General features: G+C 40.0%; 1 protein-coding gene across 1 annotated transcript in view; it reads left to right on the top strand.

Annotated features, from left to right (window-relative positions):
- The window catches only part of LOC149286002 (titin-like), a 200452-nt gene that overhangs the window by 155381 nt on the left and 21460 nt on the right, over positions 1–23611 (top strand). Inside the window, exons 220-230 of the mRNA XM_089494688.1 lie at positions 199–501; positions 594–17699; positions 18080–18376; positions 18590–19177; positions 19266–19568; positions 19681–19977; positions 20121–20408; positions 20505–20804; positions 20897–21199; positions 21350–21655; positions 21767–23533. Of these exons, the coding sequence (XP_089350814.1) occupies positions 199–501; positions 594–17699; positions 18080–18376; positions 18590–19177; positions 19266–19568; positions 19681–19977; positions 20121–20408; positions 20505–20804; positions 20897–21199; positions 21350–21655; positions 21767–23533 (21858 nt within the window). The remainder of the gene's footprint in view (positions 1–198; positions 502–593; positions 17700–18079; positions 18377–18589; positions 19178–19265; positions 19569–19680; positions 19978–20120; positions 20409–20504; positions 20805–20896; positions 21200–21349; positions 21656–21766; positions 23534–23611) is intronic.

Raw genomic sequence — 23611 nt, 5'->3', positions numbered from 1 at the left:
TCTGAGCAAATGATAAAATGGTTTATTGCCATCATATTGGTCAGTGCAGTAAATTATATCTTTAAAAGGTTGACCTTGATCGCTATTGTGTCAGACTTTTTTAACCATAACTATGTTATCAACTCAGTTGCTGATGGAATATGTGTTAATACTGTTTAATAGTATAACTTTGCATAATTAAATCTTTTTCTATGCTAGGTCCACCGGGACCTCCAGGAAAACCAGAAGCAACAAATGTGACCAAGACCACAGTAACTGTTTGCTGGAAGCGTCCAGTACATGACGGTGGTAGTGAAATCACTGGATACTATGTTGAAAGGAAGGAAAAGAAAGGATTGAGATGGGTTAGAGCATCAAAGAAACCAGTTTCTGATCTTAGATTGAAAGTGACTGGACTCGTGGAAGGAAATGAATATGAGTTCAGAGTGAGTGCAGAAAACAAAGCTGGTGTTGGTCCTCCCAGTGACGCCTCTCTACCCATTTTAACAAAGGATGTAGCATGTGAGTATCATGGTATACAGTATGTATATAAACTTGCTTGATAGATTATCTGCGAACTGTCTTTTAATTGGTTGCTCTTTGTCTTATTATAGACCCACCTGGACCACCTTCTAATGCAAGAGTTACTGATACAACAAAATCTACTGCAACATTAAATTGGGGAAAGCCTCACTATGATGGTGGACTTGAAATCACTGGCTATATCGTAGAGCATCAAAAGGATGGAGAAGAGGAATGGATTAAGGACACTACTGGATCAGCTTTACGAATTACTGAGTTTGTTGTTGCAAATCTTCAGCCTGGAGGAAAATATAAATTCAGGATACGTGCAATAAATGCAGCAGGTACAGGAGAACCAGCACAAATTGATGATGTTGAAATAAAAGAACGTGAAGAAACGCCTGACTTTGAACTGGATGTTGAGTTAAGGAGAACTCTTGTTGTTAGAGCTGGACTAAGCATTCGTATATTTGTACCAATTAAAGGACGCCCCGCACCTGAGGTCACCTGGATGAAAGGGGACATTCCCCTTAAAATACGAGCTAACATTGAGAATACAGAATCCTTTTCTCTGCTAATCATCACTGAATGTAACAGGTATGACACTGGAAAATACACGATGACTCTTGAAAATGCAGCTGGAAAGAAGACTGGATTCGTAAATGTAAAAGTGTTAGATTCACCAGGGCCTCCAATAAACCTTAAAGCCAGGGATGTTACAAAAGACAGCATTACCTTGCAGTGGGACATGCCACTTATTGATGGCGGATCTCGAATTACAAATTACATTGTTGAAAAACGTGAATCTACTCGAAAGGCTTATTCAACAATCACAACTAACTGCCAGAAGTGCTCTTTAAGGATTCCCAACCTAGCAGAAGGATGTGAATACTACTTTAGAGTGTTGGCAGAAAATGAATTTGGAATTGGTGAGCCAGTGGAAACTGCTGAGCCAATAAGAGCCTCAGAAGCACCATCTCCCCCTGAGAGTCTCAACATAATGGACATTACAAAGAGCAGTGTCAGCCTTGCTTGGCCAAAGCCAGTACATGATGGTGGTAGCAAGATCACTGGTTATGTCATTGAAGCACAGAGGAAAGGATCTGATCAATGGATGCATATAGCAACTGTGAAAACATTGGACTATGTGGTGAAAAACCTTAATGAAAATGAAGAATATATCTTCCAAGTAATGGCTGTTAACAGTGCTGGAAGAAGTGATCCAAGAGAAAGCAGACCAGTTGTTGTTAAAGAACAGTTAATGCTTCCTGAGTTTGACCTAAGAGGCCTTTATCACAAGACAATCATTGCCAAAGCAGGTGACAATATTAAAGTGGAAATCCCTGTGCTTGGAAGACCCAAGCCAATTGTAACATGGAAGAAAGAGAATCAGCTTCTTAAAGAAACACAGAGAGTTAATGTGGAACGCACAGCAACTGCAACCATTCTTAATATCAATGAATGCATAAGAAGTGATTCTGGAAAATATAACGTGGCTGCTAAAAATATTGTTGGAGAGATTAGTGAAATCATATCTGTGCAAGTGCATGATGTGCCTGGACTGCCAACTGGGCCAATTAAATTTGAAGAAATTTCATCTGATTTTGTTACTCTGTCATGGGATGTCCCAGATAATGATGGCGGAGTTCCAATAACCAATTATATTGTAGAAATACGTGAAACTAACAGCACAACATGGACTGAGTTAGCATCTACAGTGATACGTACAACCTTTAAAGCAACACGTTTGACCACAGGTTTAGAATATCAATTCCGTGTGAAAGCTCAAAATAGATATGGAAGTGGTCCTGCCTTGAATTCGGATTCAGTGATTGCTGCTTATCCATTTAAAGTACCTGGGCCTCCGGGCACACCTCAAGTAATTGCTGTTACAAAGGATTCAATGACCATTAGTTGGCATGAGCCAGTTACAGATGGTGGAAGTGCAATTCTAGGATATCATATTGAAAGAAAAGAGCGAAACAGCATTATGTGGCAGACAATAAGCAAAGCTCTGGTTGTAGGAAACATATATAAGTCCTCAGGGCTCACTGATGGAATTGCTTATGAATTCCGTGTGGTAGCAGAAAATATGGCTGGCAAAAGCAAGCCAAGTAAGGCATCTGAACCAACCTTTGCATTGGATCCAATTGATGCACCAGGAAAACCAGTTGCCATCAATATTAACAGACATTCAGTAACCCTACAGTGGACTAAACCAGAATACAATGGAGGATTTAAAATAACTGGCTACACTGTTGAGAAGAGGGATCTTCCTAATGGGCGCTGGTTGAAGGCTAACTTCAGTAACATTTTAGAAACTGAATTTACTGTAAGTGGATTAACAGAAAATTCAGAATATGAATTTAGGATAACAGCAAGAAATGCTGCTGGTGCTGTCAGTCAACCCTCTGAACCATCAGATGTAATAACATGCCGAGATGACATTGAAGAGCCAAGAATAATGGTGGATGCCAAGTTCAAAGATGTTATAATTCTCAAGGCTGGTGATGTTTTCAGGCTTGATGCAGATGTTTCTGGTCGTCCACCACCTACATTATCTTGGACAAAAGAAGGAAGGGATCTGGAGGATACAGCAAAATTAGAAATAAAGATTGCAGATTTCTCCACTGCTTTAATAAACAAAGACTCTACAAGAAAAGATGGTGGTGCATATACACTCATGGCTTCTAATCCTGGCGGATTTGCAAAACATGTATTTAATGTGAAAGTTCTTGATAGACCAGGTCCATGTGAAGGGCCATTGTCTGTGACAGAAGTTACATCTGAAAAATGTGTAATATCCTGGTTACCACCCCTTGATGATGGTGGAGCAAAGATTGACCACTATATTGTTGAAAAGCGTGAAACAAGCAGATTAGCCTGGACAAATGTAGCAACAGATGTGCAAGTTACAAAATTCAAAGTCACTAAACTGCTTAAAGGAAATGAATATATATTCCGTGTTATGGCAGTCAACAAATATGGAGTTGGAGAGGTTTTGGAATCTGAACCTACCCTTGCAGTTAATCCATATGTCCCACCTGACCCACCAAAAACTCCCGAGGTAACAACTGTTACAAAAGACTCTATGATAGTTTGCTGGGGACATCCAGAATCAGATGGTGGAAGCCCAATAACTAACTATATTGTAGAAAGACGTGACAAGGCAGGGCTCCGCTGGATCAAATGCAACAAGAGAATCCTCACTGATTTACGTTATAAAGTTTCTGGGCTAACTGAAGGCCATGAATATGAATACAGAGTCATGGCTGAAAATGCTGCTGGTATCAGTAAACCAAGCCAATGTAGTCCATTTTACAAAGCATGTGATACAGTGTTCAAACCTGGACCTCCAGGAAACCCAAGGGTTCTTGATACAAGCAAATCTTCAATCACAATTGCTTGGAACAAGCCACTGTATGATGGTGGTTCTGAAATCACAGGTTACATTGTGGAAATATCTTTGCCAGACGAGGATGAATGGAAAGTTGTAACACCTCAAGCTGGACTCAGAGCAACCTCCTACACAATAACAGGACTGAAAGAAAACCAAGAATATAAAATTCAAATCTATGCTCAAAACTCTGAAGGAGCAGGTGAATCTGTCCTTGTACCTGGATCACCAAAAGCAGAAGAAAGAATGCTACCACCAGAAATTGAATTAGATGCTGAACTTCGTAAAGTTATCTGCATAAGAGCTTGTTGCACTTTAAGGATATTTGTACCAATTAAAGGAAGACCAGCACCAGAGGTAAAGTGGTCAAGAGAAAATGGTGAACCACTAGAGAGAGCAAACATTGAATCGACAAGTTCTTACACTTTGCTCATTATTGAAAATGTCAACAGATTTGACAGTGGAAAATACATTCTATCAATAGAAAACAGCTCAGGAAGCAAATCTGCATTTGTGAATGTCAGGGTACTTGATACACCAGGGGCACCTCAAGATCTTAAAATAAAAGAAATCACAAAGGAATCTGTAACATTAACATGGGATCCACCTCTGATTGATGGTGGATCTAAAATCAAGAATTACATTGTTGAAAAACGTGAATCAACAAGGAAAGCATATTCAACAGTATCTGCTAATTGTCATAAGACAAGCTGGAAAATAGATCAGTTACATGAAGGATGTAATTATTATTTTAGAGTCCTTGCAGAAAATGAATATGGCATTGGATTGCCTGTGGAAACACCTGAGTCAGTCAAAGTATCAGAAAGACCTCTGCCACCAGGCAAGATAACATTAGTTGATATAACAAGGAACAGTGTTTCTTTGAGTTGGGAAAAACCAGAACATGATGGAGGAAGCAGAATTTTGGGTTATATTGTTGAAATGCAGAGCAAAGGTAGTGATAAATGGGCTACATGTACAACAGTAAAGACCACAGATGCCAAAATAACTGGATTGATTCAAGGTGAAGAATACATGTTCCGTGTTTCTGCACAAAATGAAAAAGGAATCAGTGATCCACGACAACTGGGAGTGCCAGTGGTTGCAAAAGATCTTGTGATTGCACCAGCATTCAAACTGCTATTCAATACATTCAGTGTTTTAGCCGGAGAAGACCTAAAAGTTGATGTACCCTTTGTTGCACGTCCTAAACCAACTGTTACATGGCACAAAGACAATCTACCCTTGAAACAAACAACTAGGGTAAATGCAGAGAATACAGAGAGCAATTCTTTGCTTACCATCAAAGAAGCTTCTAAAGAAGATGTTGGTCAGTATACAGTTAAACTTGCCAATACTGCAGGTGAAGCCACTGAACAACTTAACATTGTTGTCCTTGACAAACCAGATCCACCAACTGGCCCAGTTAAAATTGATGAAGTAACAGCTGATAGCATCAGCTTCTCCTGGGATCTTCCAAAATATGATGGTGGAAGCTCTATCAGCAACTACATAGTAGAAAAGCGTGACACATCAACAACTCTTTGGCAGATTGTGTCTGCTACAGTAGCCAGAACAACTATAAAGGCATCACGACTTAAAACAGGGTGTGAATATCAATTCAGAATTGCTGCTGAGAACCGATATGGAAAGAGCAGCTATTTGGTATCAGATGCCATTGTTGCCCAGTTCCCATACAAACTTCCCGGTCCTCCAGGAACACCATTTGTATCAGCGGTGACTAAAGATAGCATGGTTGTACAGTGGAATGAGCCAGTAAATGATGGAGGTAGCAAGATCCTTGGATACCATCTAGAAAGCAAAGAGAGAAACAGCATCCTTTGGGTCAAGTTGAACAAAACAATATTTCCAGACACAAGATTTAAAACAACCAATATTGAAGAAGGTATCGAATATGAATTTAGGGTTTATGCAGAGAATATTGTAGGCATTGGTAAGCCAAGTAAAGTGTCTGAATGTTATGTGGCACGGGACCCATGTGATCCTCCAGGTCGCCCAGAAGCTGTTATTGTTACAAGAAATTCAGTGACCCTTCACTGGACAAAACCTCAATATGATGGTGGCAGCAAGATCACTGGTTACATTGTTGAAAAGAAAGAGTTGCCTGATGGACGCTGGATGAAAGCAAGCTTTACAAATGTACTTGAAACAGAATTTGCAGTCACTGGACTCACAGAAGATCAAAGATATGAATTCCGAGTCATTGCAAGAAACGCTGCAGGTACTTTCAGTGAACCCTCTGAAAGCACTGGGCCAATTACTGCAAGAGATGAAGTTGAACCTCCTCGTGTAAGCATGGACCCAAAATACAAAGAAACCATAATAATAAATGCTGGTGAGACATTTAAAATTGATGCAGATATCTATGGCAAACCTATTCCTTCAGTTCAGTGGCTAAAGGCTGGCGAAGAACTCTCAAACACAGCTCGCCTAGAAATTAAGAGCACTGACTTTTTCACATCTCTTAGTGTCAAAGAAGCCATAAGAGTAGATAGTGGTCAGTATATTCTGCAGTTGAAGAATGTTGCTGGAGAGAAATCTGTGCCGATTAACATCAAGGTTCTTGATAGACCAGGACCTCCTGAAGCTCCAATTACTATTACTGGTGTTACTGCTGAAAAATGCAATTTGGCATGGAAACCTCCCAAGCAAGATGGTGGAAGTGATATATCCCACTACATTGTTGAGAGAAGAGAAACAAGTCGTTTAGTCTGGACCGTAGTAGATCCTAATGTACAGACACTCAGCTGCAAAGTTACTAAACTTTTGGAAGGAAATGAATACATTTTCCGTATAATGGCTGTAAATAAATATGGAGTTGGAGAGCCCCTTGAATCTGAACCAGTTGTAGCTAAAAATCCATTTGTTGTTCCACAAGCACCAAAAGCTCCAGAAGTTACAGCTGTCACCAAGGACTCCATGATAGTTGTATGGGAAAGACCAGCATTTGATGGAGGTAGTGAAATAACTGGCTATGTTGTTGAAAAGCGTGACAAAGAAGGTATCCGCTGGGTACGATGCAACAAGCGTTTGGTCAGTGAATTGCGCTTCAGAGTAACTGGTCTTGTAGAGTCTCATCTTTATGAATTCAGAGTATCTGCAGAAAATGCTGCTGGTTTAAGTGAACCAAGCCAACCTTCAATTTATTACAAGGCTTGTGATCCTATATACAAACCTGGGCCTCCAAACAATCCCAGGGCAGTTGACGTTACAAGATCCTCAGTGATACTTTCATGGGGCAAACCAATCTATGATGGTGGCTGTGAGATCCAAGGCTACATTGTAGAAAAGTGTGATGTCAGCACAGATGAATGGTCCATGTGCACTCCGGCAAGTGGCATCAAAGAAACACGTCTTGAAGTTGACAAACTATTGGAAAAGCATGAATATAAATTCCGTATATGCGCAGTTAACAAGGCTGGTGTTGGAGAACATGCTGATGTTCCCGCGTCAGTTATTGTTGAAGAGAAACTGGAAGTACCTGATCTTGATCTGGATCCAGAACTGAGAAAAATGGTAAATGTGAGAGCTGGTTGTTCATTGAGGCTGTTTATTCCAATCAGAGGACGCCCAGCACCTGAAGTCAAGTGGGGAAAAGTTGATGGTGAAATCAGAGACACAGCCCAGATTGATGCCACTAGCAGTTTTACCACACTTGTTCTGGACAATGTTAACAGATATGATTCTGGAAAGTACACAATCACAGTAGAAAATAGCAGTGGCACAAAATCCGCCTTTATCAGTGTAAGAGTTTTAGATACACCAAGTGCACCTGTAAATCTAAAGGTAAAGGAAGTCACAAAAGATTCTGTGTCATTGACATGGGAACCACCTATATTGGATGGTGGAGCCAAGATCAAAAATTATATTATTGAAAAACGTGAGACCACCAGAAAAGCATATGCAGCAGTTGCAACAAACTGCCACAAGACTTCATGGAAGATTGATCAGCTACAAGAGAGTTGTACCTACTATTTCAGAGTCACTGCTGAGAACGAATATGGAGTTGGTGTACCTGCAGAAATTTCTGACCCTGTTAAAGTGTCAGAGGTTCCACAGCCTCCAGGAAAAATAACAGTGCTTGATGTGACTAGAAACAGTGTATCGCTTTCATGGGAGAAACCCGAACATGATGGTGGCAGCAAAATCCTCCAATACATTGTAGAGATGCAAGCTAAAGGAAGCGATAAATGGTCTGAGTGTAATCGTGTAAAATCACTGGATGCTATAATTACTAACTTAACTCAGGGATGTGAATATCTCTTCAGAGTAATAGCAGTAAATGAAAAGGGAAGGAGTGATCCCAGGTCCCTTGCAGTCCCAGTAATCGCCAAAGACCTTGTTATAGAGCCAGATGTACGACCTGCATTTAGCAGTTATAGTGTCCAAGTTGGTCAAGATTTGAAGGTTGAAGTTCCTGTTTCTGGACGACCAAAACCAACAATTTCTTGGACAAAGGATGGTCAGGATCTCAAGCAGACTACTAGACTTAACATTACAGATACAGCAAACCTTACTATATTGAATATTAAGGAAACAAACAAGGATGATGCAGGCATGTATGCCATTAATGTGGCTAACATCATTGGGCAGAAAGTGGCAACTATTGAGATTATAACACTTGACAAGCCAGATCCACCAAGTGGCCCTGTGAAATTTGATGAAGTTAGTGCTGAAAGTATAACAGTTTCCTGGAATCCACCATCATACACTGGAGGCTGTCAAATTACAAATTATGTTGTTGAAAAAAGAGATACAACAACTACACTGTGGGAAACCGTTTCAGCAACAGTTGCAAGAACCACTCTCAAGGTTTCAAAACTAAAAACTGGCACTGAGTACCAATTCAAGATATTTGCTGAGAACAGATATGGAAGGAGCTTTGGATTGGAATCTGAAGCAATAATTGCTCAATATCCTTACAAGGAACCTGGTCCTCCTGGTACACCTTGTGCTGCAACAATAACAAAAGATAGTATAGTTGTGCAGTGGCATGAACCCATTAATGATGGTGGAAGCAAAATTATTGGATACCACCTTGAGCGGAAAGAGAGAAATAGTATTTTGTGGACAAAGGTCAATAAAACAATAATTTCAGATACATGTTTTAAGTGCACAAATCTTGAAGAAGGCATTGAGTATGAATTCAAGGTTTACGCCGAAAATATTGTTGGTATTGGGAAGCCAAGCAAGGTTTCAGAGTGCTACTTTGCCAGAGACCCTTGTGACCCTCCAGGTTGCCCTGAGCCAATAATTGTAACAAGAAATGCAATCACCCTTAGCTGGAAAAAGCCAGAATATGATGGAGGTAGCATGATAACTGGTTACATTGTTGAGAAGCGTGATCTTCCAGATGGACGCTGGATGAAAGCTAGCTTTACCAATGTTATTGAAACACAGTTCACAGTAAGTGGCCTTACTGAAGATGAGAGATATGAGTTCAGAGTTATTGCAAAGAATGCTGCTGGAACAATGAGCAGGCCTTCTGACAGTACAGGGCCAATAACTGCAAAGGATGAAGTAGAGCCCCCAAGAATTTCAATGGATCCAAAATACAAAGAAACAATTGTTGTCAATGCAGGCGAAACATTTAAAATCGATGGTGATGTACATGGAAAACCTATTCCTAGCATTCAGTGGTTTAAGGGTGACAAGGAACTTGAGGAGACTGCCAGATGTGAGATAAAAAACACTGATTTTAAAGCCCTTGTTGTGGTGAAAGATGCTATTAGAATTGATGGTGGCCAGTACATTCTTCAAGCCTCAAATGTTGCAGGAACCAAGTCTATTCCTATTCATGTTAAAGTATTGGACAGACCAGGACCACCTGAGGGCCCAGTGCAAGTTACTGGAGTTACAGCTGACAAGTGTTCACTAGCATGGGGTCCACCTCAACATGATGGAGGCAGTGATATTTCTCACTATGTGATTGAAAAGAGAGAAACAAGTCGCCTTGCTTGGACAGTTGTTGCTCCTGAAGTAGTAACTACCTCTCTTAAAGTAACAAAACTGCTAGAAGGCAATGAGTACCTTTTCCGCATTATGGCTGTGAATAAATATGGTGTTGGTGAGCCATTAGAGTCTGTTCCAGTGCTAATGAGAAACCCATATGTACCTCCTGGACCACCAAAAGCATTGGACGTTACCAACATTGCAAAGGACTCTATGACTGTCTGTTGGAGTCGACCAGATAATGATGGTGGCAGTGAAATTATTGGCTACATTGTGGAAAAACGTGATAGAGCTGGAATTAGGTGGACAAAATGCAACAAACGCAGAATAACAGATTTAAGATTCAGAGTTGTAGGCTTAACAGAAGATCACGAATATGAATTCAGAGTTTCAGCTGAAAATGCTGCAGGAATTGGTGAACCTTGTCAATCTACTGCCTACTTTAAAGCAAGTGATCCTATTTTCAAGCCAGGACCACCTACTAACCCACATGTAGTTGACACAACCAAAAACTCTATTGTAGTTGTTTGGGGCAAGCCAATTTACGATGGTGGAAGTGAAATTCAAGGCTATATTGTAGAGATCTGTAAAGGTGATGAAGAGGAGTGGACAATGTGTACCCCACAGACTGGCTTACAAGTAACCAAATTTGAGATCAAGAAGCTTGTTGAGCATCAGCAATACCAGATCCGGATATGTGCTATAAATAAAGCAGGTGTGGGTGAGGCTGCAGCAGTTCCAGGAACTGTAAAACCAGAGGATAAGCTTGAAGCTCCAGAGATAGACCTTGATTCAGAACTACGTAAAGGAATATTGGTGAGAGCTGGTGGAAATGTAAGAATTTACATTCCATTTAGTGGAAGACCAACTCCTGAGATCACTTGGTCAAAAGAGGAAGGGGAACTCACAGAGAAGTCACAGATTGAAAGAGGCCTCAACTACACCCAGCTTTCAATTGATAACTGTGACCGAAATGATGCAGGAAAATATGTACTAAAGTTGGAAAACAGCAGTGGTTCTAAATCTGCATTTGTGACACTTAAAGTTTTGGACACACCAGGCCCACCAATAAATCTCATTGTAAAAGATATTAAGAAAGATTCTGTAACACTTACATGGGAACCTCCATTTATTGATGGGGGTGCAAAAATTAAGAATTATGTTATAGATAAGCGAGAATCCACCAGGAAAGCATATGCTAATGTGACAACCAAGTGCAGCAAAACAAGCTACAAGGTTGAAAATCTTGTAGAAGGAGCTGTATATTACTTCAGAGTCATGGCTGAAAATGAGTTTGGCATTGGTGCACCCGTGGAAACAGCAGATGCAGTAAAAGCTTCTGAAGCACCATTACCACCAGGCAAAATCACCCTCATGGATGTCACTCAGAGAAGTGTTTCTCTTATGTGGGAAAAACCAGAACATGATGGAGGCAGCAGAATCATTGGGTACTTAGTTGAAATGCAACCAAAAGGAGTAGAGAAATGGAGCACAGTTACTGAAGCCAAAACATGCAATGCTGTTGTCTCTGGATTAAATTCAGGACATGAATATTCTTTCCGTGTTCTTGCTTACAATGAAAAGGGAAAGAGTGATCCAAGAATACTTGGCATCCCAGTAATAGCGAAGGATTTGACTATTGAACCTAGTTTCAAACTAATGTTCAGTTCCTATAATGTACAAGCTGGAGAAGATTTGAAGATTGAAATACCTGTCATAGGTAGACCAAAACCAAACGTTACGTGGTCCAAAGATGGTCAGACACTGAAACAAACCACAAGAGTAAATGTAGAAGACACATCAATATCAACCATCTTGCATATCAACGAAAGTAACAAAGATGATTATGGAAAATACACGGTAACAGCAGCAAACAGTGCTGGCACAGCAACTGAAAATATAAACATTATCATCCTGGACAAACCCGGCCCACCAAAAGGACCTGTACGTTTTGATGAAATTAGTTCTAACTTTGTAGTGTTTTCATGGGATGCCCCTGAGTACACTGGAGGTTGTCAAATAAATAACTATATAGTAGAAAAACGCGATACAACTACCACTACCTGGCAACTAATCTCAGCAACAGTTGCAAGAACAACAATTAAAGTTTCAAAACTTACAACTGGTTCAGAATATCAGTTTAGAATATATGCCGAAAATAGGTATGGAAAGAGCACTCCTTTAGATTCTGCTGCAGTCATTGTGCAGTATCCCTACAAAGAACCAGGGCCTCCAGGAACACCATTTGTCACATCAATTTCAAAGGACCACATGATTGTGCAGTGGCATGAACCAGTGAATGATGGTGGAAGCAAAGTTCTTGGTTATCACTTGGAACGTAAAGAGAAAAATAGTATACTTTGGGCAAAATTAAACAAGACTCTTCTTCAGGACACCAAATTAAAAACAAATAGCCTGGAAGAAGGTTTGGAATATGAATTTAGAGTATCTGCTGAAAACATTGTTGGCATTGGAAAACCAAGCAAGATATCAGAGGGCTATATTGCTCGTGATCCATGTGATCCACCTGGACGCCCTGAAGCAATTGTCATTACAAGAAATTATGTTACACTTCAATGGAAAAAACCAGAGTATGATGGTGGCAGTAAGATTACAGGCTACATTGTAGAAAAGAAAGAGCTGCCTGAAGGTCGATGGATGAAAGCCAGCTTTACAAATGTATTAGATACAGAGTTCACAGTAACTGGACTTACAGAGGATGACAGATATGAGTTTAGAGTTATTGCAAGAAATGCTGCTGGAAGCTTTAGTGAACCTTCAGAAAGCACAGGCCTTATTACTGCTAGAGATGAAATTGATGCTCCTAGAGCTTCTCTGGATCCAAAGTATAAGGACGTTATTATTGTTAACGCTGGTGACACTTTTGTGCTTGAAGCTGACATCCATGGTAAACCAATTCCTGACATTACCTGGTTGAAAGATGGAAAGGAACTTGAAGCAGCAACGGCAAGAATGGAAATAAAATCCACTCTTCAAAGGACAACTCTTACTGTGAAAGACTGTATTCGAATTGATGGTGGACAATATGTTCTCAACCTCAGCAATGTAGGTGGAACAAAGGCAATACCGATAACTGTTAAAGTACTTGATCGACCAGGTCCTCCAGAAGCTCCATTAAACGTTACAGGTGTAACAGCTGAAAAATGTTACTTGGCATGGGGCCCACCTGCACAGGATGGTGGTGCAAACATTTCACATTACATCATTGAAAAGAGAGAAACAAGCCGGCTTTCTTGGACTCAAGTTGCATCAGATATACAAGCTCTAAGTCATAAAGTTACCAAACTCCTTACAGGAAATGAATACATTTTCAGAGTAATGGCAGTGAACAAATATGGTATTGGTGAGCCTCTTGAATCTGAACCTGTCCTTGCACGCAATCCATTTAAGCCACCAAGTGCACCTTCAACACCAGAGGTTACAGCAATCACAAAGGATTCTATGGTTGTAACCTGGGGACGCCCACAAGACAATGGTGGGGCAGAAATAGAAGGGTACATTCTTGAAAAACGAGACAAAGATGGTATTAGATGGACAAAGTGCAATAAAAAGACATTGACTGATCTGCGATTCAGAGTAACAGGCCTAGCAGAAGGTCATTTCTATGAATTTAGAGTTTCAGCAGAAAATGCAGCTGGTGTAGGAGAAACAAGCGAACCATCTGTCTTCTATCGGGCATGCGATGCAATCTATCCACCAGGACCGCCAAGCAATCCCAAAGTAACTGACACATCTCGATCATCTGTGTCACTTGCCTGGGGCAAACCTATTTATGATGGTGGTGCACCAGTTCTAGGTTACATCATAGAAGTAAAGGAAGCAGCTTCTGATGAATGGACTACTTGCACACCGCCAACAGGATTGCAAGGAAAGCAATTTACAGTAACAAAACTAAAAGAAAATTCAGAATATTGTTTCCGCATCTGTGCTCTCAACTCTGAAGGAGTTGGAGAACCTGCTACAGTTCCAGGTACAGTTGTTGCAGCAGAAAAAATAGAACCTCCTGAAATTGAACTTGATGCTGAATTGAGAAAGACTGTTTCTGTTAGAGCTGGTGGAACGTTGCGCTTGTTTGTCACAATTAAAGGAAGACCAGAGCCTGAAGTCAAATGGGAGAAGGCAGAAGGCACCCTTAGTGACAGGGCCCAAATTGAAGTTACAGGATCATACACTATGTTGGTTATTGACAATGTTAACAGATTTGATAGTGGAAAGTACAATTTGACATTAGAAAACAACAGTGGCTCAAAATCAGCTTTTGTCAACGTTAGAGTATTAGATTCCCCAAGTGCACCGGTAAATTTGACAATCAAGGAAATCAAGAAGGATTCAGTGACATTGTCTTGGGAGCCACCACTCATTGATGGAGGAGCAAAGATCACAAACTACATTGTTGAGAAACGTGAATCAACAAGAAAAGCTTATGCAACTGTAACAAATAATTGTACTAAAAATACATTTAAGATTGAACAGCTACAAGAAGGAGGCATATATTATTTCCGTGTTCTGGCTGCTAATGAATATGGTGTTGGATTGCCTGCAAGCACAACTGATGCAGTCAAAGTGGCTGAAGCCCCTCTTGCTCCTGGAAGAGTATCACTTGTTGATGTAACACGCAACACTGCTACAATTTCATGGGAGAAACCTGAGAGTGATGGAGGTAGCAAAATTACAAGCTATATTGTTGAAATGCAAACAAAAGGAAGCGAAAAATGGAGCACATGCACCCAGGTCAAGACTCTTGAAGCAACCATCTCAGGTCTTACAATGGGAGAAGAGTATACTTTCAGAGTAATTGCTGTAAATGAGAAAGGAAAGAGTGATCCAAGACAGCTAGGTGTCCCTGTCATTGCCAAAGATATTGAAATACAACCATCAATTGAACTACTGTTCAATACTTACAGTGTAAAAGCTGGAGAAGACCTTAAGATAGACATACCAATCCGAGGAAGACCAGCTCCGACTATTACATGGAAGAAGGACGGCCAGCCCCTAAAACAAACAACTAGAGTCAATGTTCAAGTTTCCAAAACCTCAGCATTGCTTTCCATCAAAGATGCCTCAAAGGATGACTTTGGAAATTATGAATTAACTGCTACAAGCAGTGCTGGGACAGCAATAGTATCTATTAGTGTAATAGTGCTAGATAAACCAGGACCTCCAGGTCCTATACACGTGGATGATGTTAGTTCAGACAGCATTTCTTTCTCTTGGAGTGCCCCTGAATATGATGGTGGCTGCCATATCAACAATTATATAGTGGAAAAGAGAGACACAACTACTGTAGTATGGGAAGTAGTGTCTGCAGCAGTAGCAAGAACAGCTATTAAAGTTGCACGCCTAACAACAGGATCAGAGTATCAGTTCCGTGTATGTGCAGAGAACCGGTATGGCAGGAGTCATTATACCGATAGTCCAGCTATTATTGCACAGTATCCATTTAAACCACCGGGTCCCCCTGGAACACCTCACGTTGTCCATGCAACCAAAGCATTTATGATGGTGAGCTGGCAACCTCCAGTGAATGATGGTGGAAGTCAGGTAATTGGATATCACCTTGAGCGTAAAGAAAGAAGCAGCATTCTCTGGAGTAAAGTAAATAAGAGTCTTATAGCTGATACACAGCTGAAAGTAACAGGTCTTGAGGAAGGACTTATGTACGAATATCGTGTTTATGCTGAAAACATTTCAGGAATTGGCAAATTTAGTAAGACTTGTGAGCCAGTTGCAGCAAGAGATCCATGTGATCCTCCAGGCCAGCCAGAAGTCACAAACATCACAAGAACATCTGTTTCACTGTCCTGGACTAAGCCAGAATATGACGGTGGAGCGAAAATTACAGGATATATTATTGAAAGAAGGGAACTACCAGACGGACGCTGGCTAAAATGCAACTTTACTAACATACAAGACACTTTCTTTGATGTAACAGCTCTTACTGAAGATCAGAGATATGAATTCCGTGTGATTGCAAAGAATTCAGCAGGATTATTTAGTGAGCCATCTGAATCCACAGGACCTATTACAGTAAGAGATGATGTGGACGCTCCACGGATAATGATGGATGTTAAATTTAGAGATGTTGTTGTTGTGAAAGCAGGAGAAGTCCTTAAGATAAGTGCAGACATTGCAGGTCGTCCTCATCCTGTAGTTTCATGGACAAAGGATGGAAAAGAAATTGAAGAAAGAGCAAGAACTGAAATAATTTCAACAGATAACAGCACAGTACTTGTAGTAAAGGATTGCATAAGAAGGGACTCTGGCCAATATGTCTTAACACTGCAAAATGTTGCTGGAACAAGATCTTTAGCTGTAAACTGTAAGGTGCTGGATAGACCAGGCCCTCCTGCAGGTCCACTACAAATATCTGGTATAACAGCAGAAAAGTGTTCACTTTCTTGGGGTCCTCCACAAGAAAATGGTGGTGCTGAAATTGACTACTATGTTGTTGAAAAACGTGAAACAAGTCGTATAGCATGGACACTTTGTGAGTCAGAGTTAAGAACCACTTCCTGTAAAGTAACCAAACTTCTTAGGGGCAATGAATATGTCTTCAGAGTGCTGGGTGTTAACAAATATGGAGTTGGTGAACCTTTGGAAAGTGAAGCTATCAAGGCACTAGATCCATTTACAATACCTAATGCACCAAAATCATTAGAGATCACAAGTGTAACTAAAGATGCTATGACCCTTTGCTGGACAAGACCTGAGAATGATGGAGGTAGCGAGATATCTGGATACATTATTGAAAGACGAGAAAAGAATAGTCTGCGGTGGATACGTGTCAACAAAAAACCTGTCTATGATTTAAGGGTGAAATCCACTGGCTTACGTGAAGGATGTGAATATGAGTATAGGGTCTATGCAGAAAATGCTGCAGGTCTCAGTGCTCCAAGTGAGTGCTCACCATTGATCCGTGCTGAAGATCCAGTTTTCTTGCCATCTCCACCATCAAGGCCCAGAATTGTAGACTCGACAAAGACAACAGTGACAATAGGATGGGCAAAGCCACTTTTTGATGGTGGCTCTCCCATTACTGGCTATACAGTTGAATATAAGAGATCAGACGAGACTGAGTGGTCCACAGCTGTAACAAATATAAGAGGTACTGAATACACTGTTGTTGCCCTAACATCTGGTGAAGAGTACACATTTAGAGTTCGCTCAATCAACAAAGTAGGCACAAGTGATCCTAGTGAGATCTCTGAACCACAAATAGTAAAGGAAAGAGAAGAGGAGCCTTCTTTTGACATTGATAGTGAAATGCGCAAGACCCTGATTGTTAAAGCTGGTGAATCATTTACCATGACAGTGCCTTACAGAGGTAAACCAGTTCCCAATGTGATGTGGAGTAAACTAGATACTGATCTCAGATCAAGAGCAACCATTGATACCACAGACAGCAAAACATCACTTACCATTGAAAAGGCCACAAGAAGTGATTCTGGCAAGTACACGCTCACTCTGCAGAATCTGCTGAACACTGCAACGTTGACATTAGTTGTAAAAGTTCTTGACTCCCCTGGACCACCCTCCAACATCATTGTAAAAGATGTGACCAAAGATTCTGCTGTTCTATCCTGGGATGTTCCAGAAAATGATGGTGGTGCACCTGTTAAGAATTACCACATTGAAAAACGAGAAGCAAGTAAGAAATCCTGGGTCACAGTGACAAACAACTGCCATCGTCTCACATACAAAGTAACCACCCTTCAAGAAGGTGGTGTCTATTATTTCAGAATCACTGGAGAAAATGAGTTTGGTGTGGGAGTTTCTGCTGAGACCAAGGAAGGCATAAAAATTACAGGTTGGTTTTTTATTTTTACAACAAGTACTACACATAATCTTTACTTAAAATCAGAAATCAAATATTAATATAAGCTGTCCTGTCGACAATTATTCATATCTTAATCATGCTTTTACACACAATGTTTCTGTTCTGAACATAATTCAGCCAGTGAGAGACCCATGTGGTGCATTTTTGTACATTGATCTGTTCCCTTCAAATTACAGGATTCAAGGGGCACAGATTAAGAGTAGCTTTTGGTAATAATAGTAATGTGCCTAGTTTTTGAGGTATAAACATTTTCAACATCAATACATATTTATAAATTACTTAACACATACTTTTCAAATAACATGCATTACCATATTCACAATTGTTCTATTATTCATTTGCTATCACAGAGAAACCAAGCCCCCCAGAAAAACTTGGTGTCACAAACGTGACTAAGGACAGCGTTTCCCTGACATGGCTGAAACCAGATCATGATGGAGGAAGCAAAATATTAGGGTATCTTGTTGAAGCGCTTGAGAAGGGACAACAAAAATGGGTCAAGTGTGCTGTTGTTAAGACAACTCACCATGACGTACGTGGCCTCAAGGAAAATGTGGACTACTTCTTCAGAGTCTTTGCTGAAAATCAAGCTGGGTTAAGTGATCCTAAAGAACTACTTTTGCCTGTTACTGTGAAAGAAAGACTTGGTAAGTATTCTGCATTCAAATGTATTTAAATATTATAATATAAACTATTATAAACAAATATTGAACTATAATAATTCATTTCTAAACATCCTTTAAATCATATAGCCCTATTAAGAATACGATCTTAAACATGTTCTACCAATATTAAAACGTTTAAACCAACCTTATATTTGCTACTCAACAATTTAAAATGTCATGGTTTTTCTTTTCTAGAATCACCTGATGTTGACATGAAAGGTTTTCCAAACAACACTGTTTACGTGAGAGCAGGATCTAATCTTAAAGTGGAAATTCCAATCTCTGGAAAACCTGTACCAAAGGTGACACTATCAAAAGAAGGTCTGATGGTGAAATCAACCTTAAGGTTTAACACTGAAACCACTGCAGAAAGCTTTATCATTAATCTTAAGGAAAGTGTGGCTACTGATGCTGGATCATATGAAATAACAGCATCTAACTCCAGTGGAACAACTAAATCTAAGGTTAATATTATAGTTTTGGACAGACCAGGACCTCCTGTTGGTCCTGTCGCAATCAGTGATGTTACTGAAGATAGTGTGACACTGCAGTGGCAGCCTCCTGCTTATGATGGTGGAAGTCAAGTTACCAACTACATTGTCCTCAAACGGGAAACAAGCACTGCTGCATGGTCAGAAGTTTCTTCTACAGTGGCCAGAAATCTCATCAAAGTAATGAAACTCACAAAAGGAGAAGAGTACCAGTTCCGAATCAAAGCAGAAAATCGCTTTGGCATTAGTGATCACATAGATTCAGAATGTGTGACAGTAAAACTTCCATACAGTAAGTTGAATATACTTCTTCACAAAATTGTCTGTTATCTGAAAACTTTGTTTGCATTTTCTCACTTGATGTTAAATTTTAATTTCAGCCATACCTGGTCCACCATCAACCCCATGGGTGAGCATGGTGACTCGAGAAAGCATCACAGTGGGTTGGCATGAACCCGTGTCTAATGGTGGTAATCCAGTTATTGGATATCACCTGGAAATGAAAGACAGGAACAGCATTCTGTGGCAGAAGGCCAACAAGACAATTATCCGCACAAGTCATTTCAAGGTTACAAATATCAGTGGAGGCTTAATCTATGAATTTAGAGTCTATGCCGAAAACGCTGCTGGCATTGGAAAAGCCAGCCATCCATCAGAGCCTGTTATTGCAATTGACTCATGCGGTAAGGGGCCAATGTCCATGAACTTACTATACTTTTAAAGACATTTTTAAAAAGTAGAAACGTTCAACATGTAACTCACATTTGTTAAAATGTGTTTTCCTTTTCCATACAGAGCCACCTAGAAATGTCCGTGTCACTGATATTTCCAAGACTTCAGTAAGTTTGACTTGGCAGAAACCAGCATACGATGGCGGCAGCAAAATCACTGGTTACATTATGGAAAAACGTGATCTACCAAATGGCAGATGGACCAAAGCCAGCTTCACCAATATTATTGAGACTCAGTTTACTGTGTCTGGTTTGACTCAAAGTTCTGAATATGAATTTAGAGTGTTTGCAAAGAATGCTGTGGGTTCCATCAGCAATCCATCAGACGTTGCAGGACCTGTAACTTGTGTTGACACATATGGTAAGTACTTAATATTTGAAACTGTTACATTTGAGTTTATGAAAATATATATGGACCTTAGTTATCTTTTATTCATGTGATAATAGGTTTACGTTGCTCTTCTACTTGTCTCTGAATATCTTAACTTTTTGTTCTCCCTAAAGGTGCACCACAAATTGACGTTCCACCAGAATACACAGATGTTGTCAAATTCAAGGCTGGAGTTGCAGTTAAACTGAAACTTGGAATTTCAGGAAAACCTCTGCCCACCATCGAGTGGTTCAAAAATGAAAAGGAGTTAGAAACATGTGCACAAGTGTCTATAGAAAACACTACTGAGTTTGCTTCTATCCTCATTAAGGATGCTTCTCGTATAAACAGTGGCCATTATGAACTGAAACTTAAGAATGCAATGGGCTCTGCTTCAGCAAGCATCAGAGTACAAGTACTTGGTATGTCTTTTTTTACTGAACTAATTTGGGATAAAAATAATGAAATACACTCTGCTTTTGTTTGACATTTCACTATTGTATTTTCGCATTTCACAGATAAGCCTGGCCCACCTGCAGGTCTTATACAGTTTAGGACAGTAACTGCTGAAAAGATTACATTTATGTGGGATCCACCCGCAGACGATGGAGGTGCAAAAGTCACCCATTACATTGTAGAAAAACGAGAAACAAGCCGTGTTGTGTGGTCTTTGGTGTCAGAAAAGCATGAAGAATGCCTTATAACAGTTACAAAACTTATCAAAGGAAATGAATACATATTCCGTGTTAGAGGTGTAAACAAATATGGAGTTGGAGATCCTCTGGAATCTGAACCAGTTGTAGCCAAAAATGCTTTTGGTAAGTTTATCATCGAGTGATCTTCTTTGAGACTAGTATTTCCTTGATTTGAGGATTTTTTTGGTTAATGTTTATGTTTCTTATGATTAAAGTTACACCTGGACCACCAAGCGTTCCTGAGGTTACCATGACCACCAAGAATTCAATGACCATCATCTGGAGTAGACCTACTGTAGACGGAGGCAGTGATATTAGTGGTTATTACCTTGAGAAACGTGAGAAAAAGAGCCTGCGTTGGTTCAAAGTAATCAAGGAATCAATCCGTGACATAAGACAGAAGGTTACAGGACTGACTGAAGGCAGTGAATTCCAATACCGAGTCTGTGCTATTAATGCAGCGGGTGAAGGACCATTTTCAGAAGAATCTGATTTCTTCAAAGCTGAAGATCCTATTGGTAAGACATGTCATATTACCCTTTTCCTTCTCTGGTGTTTGGCAGAATCCACATTCAAACTTTTGTAGTTTATATAACGATGGATTCTTGAAATAAATGTCAATAGGGTTATCTGTCTGCCCTTTTAAAATGTGTTTGTTTTTTTTGTAGATAAACCTGGACAACCATCTAAACTTAAAATTTTGGATAGCACCAAGACATCCATCACCCTAAACTGGACAAAGCCTGTATACGATGGAGGAAGTGCCATCACAAGTTATGTTGTGGAGTCAAGGGAAGCCGAAAATGAGGAATGGACTGTTGTTAGTGCTCGAGGTGAAGTGAGGACAACTGAATATGTAGTTTCTCTTCTTAAAACTGGAGTAGACTACTATTTCCGTGTGTCTGCTGTCAATGCTGCTGGCAAAGGAGAACCTATTGAACTGGTAGAACCTGTGCAAGCAAAAGACATTCTAGGTATGTTTTACAGTTGTATCTGAAATATTGTGTCAATTTGTAGGACGGTTTATGATAATAGTTCAAGTAATGTTTGCTTACATATTATAATGTTCCTATTTGTTTTTGCAGAGGAACCAGAGCTTGATCTTGATGTTGCACTGAGAACCTCCATCACTGCCAAGGCAGGTGAAGATATTCAGATAATGATACCATTTAAAGGAAGGCCTGCTCCCAATGTAACATGGAGAAAAGGAGACAAAAACATTAGCAACGATCCAAGATACAATATTCATAACACAGAATCATCAACATTAGTCAATATCTCTCAAGTTACACGCAATGATACAGGAAAATATGTCCTTACTATTGAGAATGGTGTTGGCGAACCAAAATCTACATTTGTTACTGTAAAAGTACTTGATACACCAGCAGCATGTCAGAAGTTGCAAGTAAAGAATGTATCGCGTGCGACAGTTACTCTGGTTTGGGAACCTCCTCTTATAACTGGTGGAGCTGAAATCACTAACTATGTAATTGAAAAACGAGATGCTACCAAGAGAGCCTGGGCTGCTGTTACAACAAAATGTTCTCATACCTCTTTCAAGATCACTAACTTGTCAGAGAAGACTGCATATTTCTTCAGGGTTCTTGCAGAAAATGAGAATGGGTTAGGAGAACCTTGTGAAACATCAGAGCCGGTAAAGGCATCAGAAGTACCAGGACCTGTAAGAGATTTATCAATGAAAGATTCCACAAAAACATCTGTTGTGCTTGCATGGAGCAAACCAGACTATGATGGTGGTAGCTCTATAACAGAATACATAGTTGAAAGCAAACTGAAAGATGAACAAGAGTGGTCTCATGCAGGAATCTCCAAAGTGTGTGAATTTGAAGTAACTAAGCTAAAAGAACTTTCTATAATGGATTTCAGAGTGTCAGCTAAAAATGAAAAAGGATTAAGTGATGGTGTATCCATCGGGCCTATCACAGTCAAAGATTTTGTAATAACACCTGAAGCAGACATTTCTGAAATTCATGGTGGACAATTAAGTGTACGAATTGGTCACAATGTACACTTAGAAATACCTTACAAAGGTAAACCTAGACCAACAATTTCTTGGTTGAAGGACAATATTCCACTTAAAGAAAGTGAGCAAGTAAGATTCAAGAAAACAGAAGCCAAAATTAGCCTTAACATCAAGAACGTAAAGAAAGAAAATGGAGGCAAGTACACTTTGATTCTTGACAATGCTGTTTCTCGCAAGTCATACGCAATCACAGTTATAACCCTTGGACCACCATCAAAACCAAAGGGACCCATTAGATTTGATGAGATCAGAGCTGACAGCATTATTATATCATGGGATACTCCAGATGATGATGGAGGCGGAGAAATTACATCTTACAGCATTGAGAAGCGTGAAACATCTCAAACCAACTGGAAAATGGTGTGCTCCAGTGTTTCTAGGACATCTTTCAAGATTCCAAACCTTGTTAAAGGAACAGAATACCAATTTAGAGTTCGAGCTGAAAACCGTTATGGAGTGAGCCCTCCTCTGAACTCTGTAGATGTCATTGCTAAACACCAATTCAGACCACCAGGCCCACCAGGAAAACCTGTTGTTTATAATATTACTTCTGATGGAATGACAATCTCCTGGGATGCACCAGTCTATGATGGAGGCTCTGAAGTTACTGGCTTCCATATTGAAAAGAAAGAAAGAAATAGTATATTGTGGCAACGAGTCAACACCTCAGCAGTATCCAACAGGGAATACAGAATTACAGGACTCATTGAGGGTCTTGATTACCAGTTCCGGGTGCTGGCAGAAAATACTGCTGGCCTTAGCCCTGTGAGTGAGCCCAGCAAATTCACCTTGGCTGTGTCTCCTGTTGGTAAGTTCTAGAAACATACAATATACAATTTTCTGATGCAAATGAAAATCATAACTAAATCAGTTCTTCTGATTTTTT

This window comes from Sceloporus occidentalis, unplaced genomic scaffold (assembly GCF_023333645.1).
Source record: "Sceloporus occidentalis isolate IW3139 unplaced genomic scaffold, rSceOcc1.0.p SCAF_74, whole genome shotgun sequence".
Classification (NCBI taxonomy): domain Eukaryota; kingdom Metazoa; phylum Chordata; class Lepidosauria; order Squamata; family Phrynosomatidae; genus Sceloporus; species Sceloporus occidentalis.
The sequence above is the reverse complement of the archived record's forward strand: the minus strand, read 5'-3'. Positions and strand labels throughout refer to the sequence as shown.